Source organism: Lotus japonicus, chromosome 6 (genome assembly GCF_012489685.1).
Source record: "Lotus japonicus ecotype B-129 chromosome 6, LjGifu_v1.2".
Taxonomy (NCBI): domain Eukaryota; kingdom Viridiplantae; phylum Streptophyta; class Magnoliopsida; order Fabales; family Fabaceae; genus Lotus; species Lotus japonicus.
The window spans coordinates 11,886,024-11,900,340 of record NC_080046.1 but is presented as its reverse complement, the minus strand read 5'-3'; the positions used below and the strand labels follow the sequence as shown (position 1 = coordinate 11,900,340).

The 14,317-nt window shown below is 36.2% G+C and overlaps 2 protein-coding genes across 2 annotated transcripts; both read left to right on the top strand.

Annotated features, from left to right (window-relative positions):
* The first annotated feature begins 522 nt into the window (after positions 1 to 522).
* LOC130726440 (thylakoid lumenal 15 kDa protein 1, chloroplastic) lies at positions 523 to 4,999 on the top strand. Its single transcript, XM_057577700.1, has 8 exons — positions 523 to 733; positions 811 to 945; positions 1,077 to 1,172; positions 1,268 to 1,340; positions 1,443 to 1,504; positions 2,865 to 2,946; positions 4,606 to 4,666; positions 4,748 to 4,999. Exons 1-8 carry the CDS (start codon positions 617 to 619, stop codon positions 4,797 to 4,799), a joined length of 678 nt encoding a protein of 225 aa, XP_057433683.1. The 5' UTR covers positions 523 to 616; the 3' UTR covers positions 4,800 to 4,999.
* Positions 5,000 to 6,595: 1,596 nt separating this feature from the next.
* LOC130722378 (ARF guanine-nucleotide exchange factor GNOM-like) lies at positions 6,596 to 13,579 on the top strand. The gene is made up of 3 exons (XM_057573084.1): positions 6,596 to 6,845; positions 7,962 to 8,759; positions 9,538 to 13,579. Exons 2-3 carry the CDS (start codon positions 8,019 to 8,021, stop codon positions 13,210 to 13,212), a joined length of 4,416 nt encoding a protein of 1,471 aa, XP_057429067.1. The 5' UTR covers positions 6,596 to 6,845; positions 7,962 to 8,018; the 3' UTR covers positions 13,213 to 13,579.
* Positions 13,580 to 14,317: the final 738 nt, after the last annotated feature.

Below are 14,317 nucleotides of genomic sequence, written 5' to 3'. Positions count from 1 at the left end.
CTGGTATCTACTTAACTACGATTGAATCTTAAGGGTCTAATTCCAAAAGCAATACAATCAAGGAAAAAACCTTTATGAAGACTAAAAGTCCATCGCAAGCTCAAAACCTCCGTAATCACCGGAGAGAGAGCCTCTAACAGGGAGGAGGTCACCGAAACCAAAACCAAATCATGACCATCACGAGCAACAAACCTCAAACCTGTCATCCCTTTAGAAAAAAGTGAAGCGTCAAAATTGACCTTCACCACGTCCCCATCCGACCGAGACCAAACACCGGGAACAAAAGGCAAGGGAGTAGCCACCGTAGTCTACATCAACGCGGACAAATCACCACGAAACAAGCAAACATTTCTAGCTTCTACATAAGCATTTTGAAATAGTGGTATATAGTAGTATTTTGAATTATTTTTGTTAAAAAGATTACCACTACTAAAATATTTAGAGTAGCAACTTCTGTAAAGGTCATTATTATGTGCTCAGTTTTCGCATATATTTCAACAAAAATAAATGTAGATTATATGCTGAGTGTAACATTATCCACATCCACATGATCAGTTAGTTGGCATCACAGTTTGTGGTGGTGACCTGTTAGTTGCTGCTTCCGAAACTGTAAGCAATGGCTTTTGTTCTCAATGTCTCATTGTCTTCAACATCCAAACTTCATCACAATCATCTCTCAAAGTCTTCACCCTCCATTTCCACAAGCTCCACACCTTCTCTTCCTCTGGTTCTGGTTCGCATTCTTAACACACTCTCTTCTCTTATTTTCAAACTTCAACCATTCCCATTATCTGCTCCACTTTTTGACAGGGACTCAATCCGAAGCAAAGTCTCAAAGCCTCTCAAAAACTCACATTTTCACTGGCTGAATCACTGCCTAGTGCTGCCATCGTTGCTCTCCTCTCTGCTTCTTTCTTCTTTGTTGATCCTGCGCTTGCATTCAGGGTAAAAAACACTGATAACTCATGGTTTTTGTAGTTTATAGATAAGAATTTGAACCTTTATTGTTCAAAGCAACCAAAAAGTTTGTTAATTTGTGGTTAACAAGTGATGGGTATGTATGGTGGTGAATACAGGGTGGAGGACCATATGGGCAAGAGGTGACTAGGGGACAAGATCTTTCTGGGAAGGATTTCAGTGGCAGGACTTTGATCAAGCAAGACTTCAAAACGGTGTAATTTTTTTTTTCTTTTATAGAAAATTTAGGTTGATTTGATGATGTGTGTTATTCAAAATTGATGTGTTATTGTTTTACCTGATTTTACAGTCTATACTTCGACAAGCCAATTTTAAAGGTGCAAAGTTGTTAGGTGCTAGCTTCTTTGATTCTGATTTAACAGGTTACGCCCGACACTAGATATTTTAATGAATGTTAGTATGTTACCATGGCATAGTATTTTTTAACATTTTATTCATTTTCTCCCCACTTCTCTTGTTGTCAGGTGCTGATCTTTCTGATGCTGATCTTAGAAGTGCAGATTTTTCTCTGGCAAATGTGACTAAGGTAACTTTTTTTCTGTATTAATCGGGTGATTTATGTTATTTTGATTGTTTCGAATTGGAATTCAATTTTCGTTTGCATAATGGCTAGCATGAATGATGTATTGTTTAGTAATGCACTGTTCGTTCTATTGGTAATACCCAAAAGATTTCATTGTTAGGCAGTACCTCACTAGTTCCAATTTTATTTAAGTGACCCAAAATTATAAGCACTTAGGTGTGGACTAATTCTAGCACCTAAGGACTCGAGCACTTATCTTCCAAGAACCATGCTTGAGCGCTGGATTGTTTAGACGCCCTTTCTTGAATGTGAACCATGCAAATTTTTGAAAACAAGAGAGAGAACTTGGGTGCCTATTGTATGTAGATAGAGCATTCGAGTAGAATACAAACTAACCAAGAGTGAGCTCAAATGTGATTCTCCTTTGCACTATCAAGTGAAAGTCACCAAGAGAGCTGTTTTGCTTGGGTGATCCGAATTTGAGTCACAACAGGTGATGAGATGCTTCAAGTTCCGGTTGGGAATGTGATGGTGTTACCTGCAAAAGGACTCTGATTCTTAAGTGGTTGTTCAAGGAGAGTGTTAAGGGACTTAGATAAATGTGTGTACCTAAAGTACCTCCTCATATATAAGTTATGGGGTGACTTAGTTGTTTCAAGGTTGTTGCTTATCGTCCAAAATATTAAGGAGGAGTTTGATAAGAAGCAACAGTGAATTTCTTATTCTCGTTCATATCGCCCTTACCCCACTATGCTATTGTTTATCAATGTAACAACCATCCTTTGTTCTGTTGTCATTGTATTGTACTCAACTTAAAATATTTGCAGAATGGGACTCATGGGAGTGACTGAAAATTGGGCAAGTTGTATGTGTGGTTACACAAAAGATACTATTGATAATTAATGCGTAATTCCCTTATATTCAACCATCTGATCAACTCTTATGTGTCCCTTTGTCATGCTTTAAAGAAAAGAAATGATAGATGCTATGAGATTTGTACAAGATGACCAAATAGAGGGGTTAAAGCATGTAAGAGTGAATGCTGAAAATGAATCTGTTCTGGAAGTAATCACTATTATAGAATATAGATTCTTCTGGCATTTGATTTGAGGCTGATTTTGCTAAAAATGCTTCTGCTGCATTCAACAGCTCTCTTTTAAGAACTCAGTGTCGATGATTATGACATAGAAAGTTGTAGTCAACTATGAGCATAATTTGTAGCCAGCTACAATACAACTAGCAAGTATGAATAATTTTATGCCGAGATAATCAAATGGAAAAAGAAGTTGATTACTTGTTGCTTAGCACTTCAAATATTTTTTTGGTTGAAGCTGAAAATGTGCTTCAATTCACTTTTCTGCAGGCAAATTTGAGCAATGCTAACTTGGAAGGTGCACTTGCAACGGGAAATACATCATTTAAGGGATCAAATATTACAGGCGCCGGTATGTTGTAGTAGCACACTAGCACTTAACTATTTTATGCCACTATTGGATTTCTTAGGGAAGTATGATTTTTCAAAGAGTATTAATTTCATTTACTCTCTCTTAGCTCTATAGGAAAGGGAAAACCATGGGAGGTAAAAGTCATGAATTCATCATTATTGAAAAAGGAACCTTTATATCTAGGAAAACCTCATTACATCTTAGATTTATGAAGGAATAACTACCAGGTTTTATTAATTCTCATTTGAAGAAACACAAATTTCATCAAATTTAGAAGCCCTGTTTGAACTAATATTTGTGGTTATACATATACTGTACCAATAACACTTATAAAAATGTTTTTGTGATTGTCGTAATTACTGGATGTCTATGCCAAAGGTCATTGCAAATTGCTTAAGCATTAGTAATTGCCTTCATATTCTTTTTACCTTCCATCACTAGTAAGTTTGCAATAAATTGTGAACATACTAAAAAATATCGTGAAAATTAATGCCACATAGCTGCATAAGTCTGCTTTCTATATGCTTGGATGTAGTCATGAAAACATATGATATGCTTGAGCATTATAGTCAACTTAACCAGTAATCAAAACATTTTTATTGAGCAATCCTTTTATGTTATATATAAATAAAAGTGAAAAAAAAACTATAATAGTCATTTCAGAAAGTTGATCTTGATTATACATTTTGGACTCCAATTCATCTGACTCTATGGTATAAAAGCTAGTAATGTCTTTCTGTGTGTAAATAGCTAAGTTCTATGTAAGAAATTCCTCATCCATTTTATTTTGAAATGGGGATGGAATCAAAGAAGGTGAAATGTTCAAACTGAAGAACAAAAGGGACTAGACTTGAAGGGGGGTGTCAAAAGTGTTCTGTTTTGTTTTAAAAAAATAAATAAGGAAGCTATAGATAAAACACATGTATATAATATATGCTGTTGTATGACAGGCCATCCCTGCTTGAGTAGAAAGAGTAACCTAAGGTGCATTTAGGTAAACAGTTTAATTAAACACTTATAGAAATAAGCTTTTATCACACATAAGCACTTATATATAAACTTATTTGAGAAGCTTACTGAAAGAGTAAAAAAGTCACTTCGGTCCCTCAAAGATATAGAGTTGGTCACTGCCGTTCCCCTATTAAGGGAATATGCAAAATGGTCCTTGGAAGATGAAAGAGATTTCAACTTATTCTTCCAGAGATGGAAATGGATCACCTTTTTCATCTTTCAATGATTAAATTGATTGTAATTTTCATTTTTCAATGAATTAATTGACTGTTTTTAATCTTTGAGTGACTATTTTGCATATTTTCATCTTCCAAAGACTAATTTAGTTAGGTTATTGGTAGGTATAAGCACTCGCAAAAGTACTTATTTGAGAAGTTAATGTGTGCAGCTTATGAGAATAAGCTTAAAATAGTTTGTAACTAGGTCATAGGCTATTTTCACAAGCTTATCCAAACATTTGCATAAGTATTTATAATATAAGATCAAATAAACTTTTCTGAACTCAACCTAAATTTAAATGTAAGAAAATTATACTAACTACAAGTTATTAGGACTGCAAGTGTGAACATTTACACCATTCAAGAAATTTGATATTAAGAATATATTCTGAGTTAACAATGCTTTGCACATTATCTTGCTCGGAGCCAGATTTCACTGATGTGCCATTAAGAGATGATCAACGTGAATACCTATGTAAAGTTGCTGATGGGTAAGAATATCTATAAATTACGCTCATTTTGCTGTCTAAATATGCTTCTTCATCCACTGACGAAGTTGTTTCTGCTAACAGAGTGAACCCAACAACTGGAAATGCTACGCGTGAAACATTGCTATGCAATTAGAATTCCATTGCTGAGGACGGAGGATCATATTTTATTATATTGAATCAGAGGCTATATATAAATGTTGCATAACATGCTGCAACTTTTGAATTTGTTAAACAAACTTCTTCATTAAAAAGTTGTGTATAATGTATATCATATCAAATGTAATTCTCTTTCCACTCTGGAAGAAAAAGGAAATATATATTTTGTTGCACTTAGGTTTCATACATCATTCTTTGATTCGTAACTTTGTACGCCGGTAATGATTTGATGTTGTTTACCCTGATTTTTTATAAACAAATGTATTATGAGCAATCTGGGATAGGATTCAAATCCTCTTTGGATTCTTTAATAAAAACAAAGTGTCAAGTTTTGAACAAGACAAATGATAAATGTTTTGCACAAATTTGTTAAGTTTGAGAAATCAAGAATAGAAGGTAAACAATAGACAAAGACTCTTCAACAAGTGAGACCTTTAAGAGTGAAGGAGGTAGAAAAAGGAAAACGAAATCACTTGAAGTCAATATTGTGGTGGATATTCTGAATTAGAGTCTCTTATTTAGCCTTCCTCATTATGTACTAATGTTTTTATCATCCTAAATCAAATAAAAGTTGTGAATAATGACTTTAATCACATAGTAAAGAACTCCACCCAGCAAATGTTGATAGATAAATGAGTTTGATGAACTTTCAACAGCTTAGAGACTAAACTTGACAAACCTTGAAAGTAAAAGACAATGGTTGAGATTGGAATTTCCTCTTATGGACGATCATTTTCGTCATAAAACAGTGTCACTCGTGGAAGTGTACCGACGGCCATGGACCGTGGTTGTCCATAATTTCCCTTCATTAAATTCTAAACTTTGGCTAATGGGTTGTTAGTAATAATGATATTGTCGATGATAGTTTTTTCGGTCAATGACCGTCTATACTTAAGCATGGTTTTTGGCAACCAATGATATGTGATGTTAGTAATACGACAACATCATCTCTTGCTACGAAAAAATTTGCTTGCAAATTTACTAACGGACTAAGTTTCTGGCAACTTTCTGCCCGTGCCGTCGCTATATGGTAGTAGTCGCTCTCCCAAAACATTACTTCGCTGCCAATTTATTGACAGCCAATTATGGTTGGATGCTAAACCATTGGTAACTTTCCTTAGGTATAGTTTCATCCTGTAGTGAAGATTAAAATGACAAGTAAACAACATGTAAATTGTATTAAAGCGAAAGTACAAATGAGGACTACGTACTCAAGGTTCTTTATTACGCTTGCTTGCCACACATGTCAGATGTATCGTTTCGCTTGTTTGTCACACAAGTTGGACGTATAAAGCTTATTAGAGAGTTTCGAGCAAAATAACCTCCTTACAACATAGTCTATACCTACTATATATGACTTAAGTTAAAAATGATAATACAACTTTAAAGTAACTAAAACTTGACACCCATCTTCAACGCTCCCCTTACGTCTTGAATTATCTTCTATGTGTCTTTTAACTCTTTCTCTTGACATTTTTTGCATTGCTTTTCATTGCCAACTTCAACCTCTTTTGCATCCATGAGGATAACCCTTATTTCTACCAACTTTTTTCATTCTTACAATCTTTCAAAAGTCTAATTGAATTTTTTCAAAAAAAAAAAAAAAATTAGGCTCTTAAAACAAAAATTTTCTTCATCCACAAGACTCGAATTTAAAACCTTCCTTAAACTCACCCCACCATATTTTGATTAAATAATTTCAAATATAATGTCAATAGTTATATAATAAATGATCATTTTTTTATTATTGTGAGGATCCATTCCTCACAAACTTTAGTCTTGCAATACAAACTAGTACGCGTGATCATATGATGGATGATGTATGAAGAGAATCATGCAGAAAAATATGAAAATACACAGAAAGTATGCAAACAAATTCAAATGTAAATAACAGAGAAAGAAGATCCCAAAAACATAAGGGTAGATTCTCGGAAGGAATTGGCACAACACATGACTTCCAATTCCGCGATCCAACCAATGTAACCCCACAAGCTCCGATTCATGCCATAAACTCACTGTCTCTGTAAGTTTTCATATCATTGTGAGAATTTAAACATTGGTTTTGGGATCCTTCTTTAAGAATTTTAGTTTAAATCCAATTGGGGTATGCCCAATGGGCTAGATCATTGTTTTGTTACTAATGGCAATAGTATTGTTAAAGAAATGGGTTTGGATCAGAACTCAGAAGCGTGAGATTCAATGCCCGATCTAAGGTTATTTTTATAGAATTTGTTTTGGCAATTTGATGTTATGGATTTAAAGTTATTATGGTTTAATCTGGACTGATTTCCATCCTAAAGTGTTAAATGTACCGTGATCTATCATCTATGCCTCTATATCCCTGTGTGGTTTTTCCAAAAAGTTTCAGCTCAGACAGTAACCAAAAATCTACATTTATTAATCTCTACCTACATGATTAATTAGTGTGTTCACTTGAATTTTTTTAATTTTAAACTACAAAATGCATTGGTGACAGAATTACTGGATTTACTTTCTGGTGGAGACTAAAAATGTTACTATTGGTTTTTTTTTTAAAGACAAATGTTAGTTGTTAGTAATGTTAGTAAATTAGTCTCTCCTCAGAGTTCGAACCCTCTGGACCTTTCACCCTTCACACTCCTCAACCCTTTTGTCCCCTAACTCTTACCTAACCCTGGGGACTATTACTGTTGGTTATAATTTATAAATTGACATAATACTAGTCTCAGCTGCTGATCTGTGCTGCAACCCAAACATTTTTGCCTGCTAATGTCATGGATGAAAGTTGTTTTGGGATTCAATGTAAGTCATTTTAGTAGCGATAAGTGGTAAGAGTTCTTTAGTAGATATTCCTGTTCTTGGATAGTTAGAAAAATTCTTTAGACAACTTTGTTACTCTGGATCTGAAGTACAGCCTCTTTCTGAATGTGCACTTATTGTTTATCTGTTCTACTTATATAATTACTGCAATATGCATATGTCTCCTTAATCAATTTCTCTATATTTTAGAGTTCTAGTAGCTCGGGCTGTGTTTCACATGTTTGTACTTTGCAACTTTTAAATTTGGGAAATTCATGTTACCTATGATTTATTGGAGTCATTAACATGTGAGGATCTTGATCACTGGATTAATTGTCTCCTTCTACATTGCTTTTCCTAGGGATTTTGTTCATCTCAGCATTTTTTGAGTAAATGTTAAGCTGATCTTTATGTCAAAATGGGACATCAAAAGATGCAAATGCAAACTGGTTTCAGCGCAATAGAAGACCAATCTGAGCTATGTGGTGCCGGATATCATCACAAAACTACTATAGCATGCATGATCAATGCAGAAATTGGTTCTGTTTTGGCAGTCATGCGAAGAAATGTTAGATGGGGGGTTCATTATATGTCAGATGATGACCAATCAGAGCACTTTCTTGTTCAGTCTTTGAAGACACTGAGGAGGCAAATTTTCAATTGGCAGAATCAATGGCATTCCATCAACCCTGCTCTGTATCTCCAGCCATTTCTGGATGTGATTCAATCAGATGAAACTGGTGCACCAATTACTGGTGTTGCTTTGTCATCTGTTTACAAGATCTTAACTCTGGACATGATTGATCAAAACACTGTCAACGTTGGGGATACCATGCACTTGGTGGTTGATGCTGTCACAAGTTGCAGATTTGAGGTGACTGATCCTGGATCAGAAGAAGTGGTATTAATGAAGATTTTACAAGTTCTTCTTGCATGTGTGAAAATTAAAGCTTCTGTAATACTGAGTAACCAACAGGTTTGCACCATTGTGAATACTTGTTTCCGTATAGTTCATCAAGCAGGAACCAAAGGTGAGCTGTTGCAGCGGATAGCACGGTACACAATGCATGAACTCGTTAGGTGTATATTCTCTCACCTTCAGGATATTGACAATACAGAGAGTACATTGATAAATGGGAGAACTACTTCAAAACAAGAGGTATAAATTGTGTTCCCTTTGTCCTTTTAGGTTGGACTACTCTTTTTCCATATGGATTATTTTGTCAGCTGCTGTGAGGAAAAACATTGAAAGGGAAAATGAAGACATTGGGGTGGGGGTAAAGTTCATTTTGCTATTGTTTATTCTCTGCTTATGCAATGTGAAATTGTTGAAGTGGAAAATCCTCTTAACTTCCTATCTACTCTCCTCTGCTTATATAACTGTTTATTATTTGTCCGAAATTTTCAGTTTCCATTATTTCCAATAGTTTGTATCTGATAATGTAGGAGAGTTGAATACCTTATAGTGTTTAAACTGCTTATTGTTTACCTGGCTTGTTAGCCTGAATTAAAGCATAAACTGAAATAATGACCTTCGACCTATCTTTCTGCTTTTCCATGAGATGAATGACAGCAAAAATAAGAAACAGCGGGTGTGAGGATAGGTAAATGACTTGGAAATCTTTGGTATAGATTTTCAGGAACTTACCAGGAAACAAGGAAAATCTCAGTAATAATATTTATAATAAAAAAGTTGTGAAATTCAAAGGGTTTATGTGTTGTTAGTTGTTACTGATTTGGGGTAGAGTTGTCTCCATACATTGTTATCACTTACGAAAACTGATATAAGTTCAGTAAATCTGTAAGTTCTGAAAGTAGTAATTTAATTTTTCAATTGATATTAACAAATTGTCTTGTGGAAAACTGAATTTTATGAGTCAGGACATGGGAATCCATAAATTCATAATTATATTCTGATATGTATAACTTTTTTGCAGACCAGTGGGCTAAATAATGAGCATGCTTCAGCATGCAGATCATTGGGAAATGGGAGCCTGAATGCTGCATCTGTTGGTCGACCATTTCCCACAGACCTTGCTTCCAGTACTACACCTGTTGTTAGAGTAACTTTAATGCCTGAAAATACAACTAATGCTAGCAGTGGCAAGGAAATTGATCCACTTGAATTGCAGCTCATGACTGAACGTTATGGGGTTCCCTGTATGGTGGAAATATTTCACTTCTTGAGTTCTTTGTTGAATGTTGTTGAGCATATGGGGAAGAACTCTAGATTAAACAAACTAACGTTTGATGAAGATGTGCCTCTTTTTGCCTTAACTTTGATTAATTCAGCCATTGAGTTAGGAGGGCCTTCCTTTCACCGTCACCCTAGATTGCTGAGTTTAATTCAGGATGAGTTATTCTGTAATCTTATGCAATTCAGTTCATCAATGAGCCCTCTTGTGCTTTCAATGGTCTGTAGCATTGTTCTCAATTTGTACCACCATCTTCGTACAGAACTCAAATTACAGCTAGAAGCATTTTTTTCTTGTGTAATTTTTAGGCTTGCACAAAGCAAATATGGGGCTTCATATCAGCAACAGGAAGTTGTGATGGAGGCGCTTGTTGATTTTTGCAGGCAAAAGTCATTCATGGCAGAGATGTATGCTAACTTCGATTGTGACATTACTTGCAGTAATGTGTTCGAAGACATTACTAATATGTTGTCTAAAAGTGCATTTCCTGTGAATAGTCCATTATCTTCCATTCATATTCTTGCCCTGGATGGTCTTACTGCTGTAGTGCAGGGAATTGCCGATAGGATAGGTAATGGATCTGTAAATTCAGAACAGTCTCCTGTGAATTTTGAACAGTTTACACCATTCTGGCAGGAAAAGTGTGAAAGTTTTGATGACCCAAATGCATGGGTTCCTTTTGTCCGCCGAAGAAAGTGCTTCAAGAAAAGATTGATGATTGGAGCTGATCATTTCAATCGTGATGTTAAGAAAGGTCTTGAATTTCTCCAAGGAACACATATTTTGCCTGACAAACTTGATTCTGAAAGTGTTGCCTACTTTTTTAGATACACCACTGGGTTGGACAAGAATCTCATTGGTGATTTCCTTGGAAATCATGATGAATTCAGTGTTCAGGTTCTTCATGAGTTTGCTAGAACGTTTGATTTCCAAAATATGACCTTAGACACAGCCCTGCGTCTATTTTTGGAGACTTTTAGGCTTCCTGGAGAATCACAGAAAATACATAGGGTGCTTGAAGCTTTCTCTGAGAGCTACTATGAGCAGTCGCCACATATCCTTGCTAACAAGGATGCTGCTCTTGTGCTGTCATACTCTATTATATTGCTCAATACAGATCAGCACAATGCGCAGGTCAAAAAGAGGATGACAGAAGAGGATTTTATCAGGAATAATAGGCGTATAAATGGTGGCAATGATCTGCCTCGAGAATTCCTATCAGAGATTTACCGTTCAATTTGTAAGAATGAAATCCGCATAACCTGTGAGCCAGGCTTTGTATCTCCTGAGATGACATCAAATCAGTGGATTTCTCTGATGCACAAGTCAACTGCTCCATTCATTGTATCTGATTCCAGAGCATACCTAGATTATGACATGTTTGTTATACTGTCAGGCCCGACAATTGCTTCCATTTCTGTGGTATTTGATAATGCTGAAAATAAAGAGGTATGCCAAACATGTATAGATGGATTCCTAGCTATTGCAAAGATATCAGCTTACTATCAACTAGAAAACGTACTTGATGATCTGGTTGTGTGCCTCTGTAAGTTCTTCACCATTTTGGATCCATTATCAGTTGAGGAATCTGTCTTAGCCTTTGGAGATGACACAAAAGCAAGAATGGCAACTGAGACAGTTTTCACTATTGCAAGTAGGTATGGTGATTACATCCGCACAGGGTGGAGGAATATCCTTGATTGCATCTTAAAATTGCACAAGTTAGGCCTTCTTCCTACTAATATAGCCAGTGATACAGCTAGCACGTCAGAGCTTTCTACAGAAAATGGACATGGGCCCAATTCAAATTCTTTATCATCAACTCATCGTCGATCTATTAGCACTCCAAAGAGATCTTCAGGATTATTCAGAAGGTTTAGTCAACTCTTATCTCTTGGCACTGAAGAGTTAATATCAATACCAACTGAAGAACAACTGTTTGCTCATCAGCAAGCTGTACAAACAATTCACAAGTGTCACATTGACAACATATTCATTGAGAGTAAATTTCTGCAAGCTGAATCTCTGATGCAGCTTGCAAGAGCTCTCATTAATGCTGGAGCTCAACGGCAGAAAAGGAACAAAATATCTGAGGATGAAGATGCTTCAGTTTTTTGTCTGGAGTTACTGATAGCAATCACTCTGAATAACAGGGATAGAATTGGACTTCTTTGGAAGAGTGTTTATGAGAACATATCTAATATTGTTAAATCAACTGTGATGCCTTGTGCACTGGTAGAAAAAGCTGTTTTTGGACTTCTTAGGATATGCCATCGCTTACTTCCCTACAAAGAGAACATTACTGATGAACTTTTGAGGTCTCTGCAGCTTATCTTGAAGCTTGATGCTCTGGTTGCAGATGCATACTATGAGAAGATTACACAGGAGGTCTGTCGCCTTGTTAAGGAAAATGCTTCTCATATTAGGTCTCATTTAGGATGGTGCACAGTTACATCACTGCTCTTGATCACTGCAAGACATCTTGAAGCATCTGAGGCTGGATTCGATACGCTGTTGTTTATTATGTCTGATGGAGCTCACTTGCTCCCTGCTAATTATATTCTCTGTGTGGATGTTGCAAGGCAGTTTGCTGAGTCTCGTGTAGGACTGGTAGACCGGTCAGTTGTAGCACTAGATCTTATGGCAGATTCTGTCAATTGTTTAGAGAAGTGGACTAATGATGCGAAGCAAGCAGCCAAAGAAGAGGAAGTGGAAAGTATGTTGCAGGATATTGGGGAAATGTGGTTAAGGTTAGTACAGGGAATAAGGAAAGTATGTTTGGACCAAAGAGAGGAGGTTAGGAATCACGCGGTGTTATCTTTGCAGAAGTGCATGACAGGAGCAGTTGGTACTCATCTTCCATGTGATTTGTCGTTTCAGTATTTTAATCAAGTGATCTTCACCTTGCTGGATGACCTGCTTGAAATTTCTCAGACATACCCTCAAAAGGAATACCGGAACATGGAAGGAACACTTATTGTTGCCTTGAAGCTCTTATTTGAAGTTTTCCTCCAGTTACTCCAAGAACTATCACAATCCGAAGCCTTCTGCAAACTATGGGTGGGTGTGCTAAGCCGTGTGGAAAAATGTGTGAAGATGAAAGGTAGGGGATGGAGAAGTGAGAAGTTTCAAGAGCTTGTGCCTGAGCATCTGAAGAAAACTTTGCTTGTTATGAAATCAGGCGGCATACTAGTTAAGAGCGCCGGCTTAGGTGAAAACAGTTTGTGGGAACTGACATGGCTACATGTGAAAAATATTGCTCCATCCTTGCAGTCTGAGGTGTTCCCTGAGCAAGGTTCAGAACAGTTGAAGTTGCAGCACAAACAGATTGAAACAGTTGGAAGTTTGGAACCTGATGCAAACATTTATGTTCCTTCAAATGAAACAGTGGGCCAAGATGGTGCTGGTATTGGTTAGTTCTACTTCTACCTGCAGTGCCTAGCCTACCTGAATTGCCTTTTCAGTGTCCCAAATAACACACCCATGATCACTGTCCACCCTTGATAGATTTATTTTTTCTACCTTGAGGTTGTCTGGGTGATTCATCAGAATATATGACATCTTTTTACTATACTATCCTAGTGAGATTTTTGGTTAAAGATATGTACAGAACATCCTCTCTTCTTCCCCTCATGGGGCAGTTCTGTTAACTGCAAATTTTCCTCAAATATTAGTGTTGTGTTGCTATATTGTACAGAACTTGAAATTGTTATCCTAGTCTTAGCTGGTAATTGCTGAAGTTTTGAGATGCTCATTAAATATACACACATTTGAATGTCCAAAAGTTCGTGTGTTTCTTCATTCATTTGATTAATCGATTCTTAAAAAATTAAAAGTGTATTCTTAATGGCTGATTGTCTCTAGTATTCTTCTTTTTTTTTTACTGTTAAAGAATATATTTATATTAGACGCACCAATCTCACCTCTGCCTTTACCACATACTCTTATGGGGAAGGGTAGCTCACTTGGTTAGCTAAGGGAAATGAAGAGATTGTAAGTCTTGGATTGGGGTTTAAATCCCGGCGAAGGAACTAATTTACTAACAATTAACAACTAACATTTCTCTATAAAAAAAACCACATAATCATGTTAGGATCAAGGGTAGACCTGTTGTCTCGCAAGTCTATGTTAGGAGACAAAATAAGGATTAGTTAGTCCATGTTTAGGACTGACTTAGAATAAATACTTTCTTAAAGGACTAGTTTGTAATATAGCAAACTAGGATATAAATAGCTTTACTGTTAGTGAGAAGTGAGTTTTTGGAAACAGTTGAGTCTTGAACTGAAGTGAGGAATTCAGTTAGCTAGAGAGAGAAAGTGGTTTCTCTTCCAAACTGTATCCAAGCTTGTTCTTCAAGAAATCTAAATTCTTCTCTGTTCTCAATTGCATTTTCCTTCTCTGTTCTTGATTTTTCCCCAATTACTGTTAACCTAGATCTACCAGTTCTAACACTGGTATCAGAGCACCGATTCTGGTGCCCTGATTTCGTTTCCGCTGAAGAAATTCTACTGTGAAATCGCGT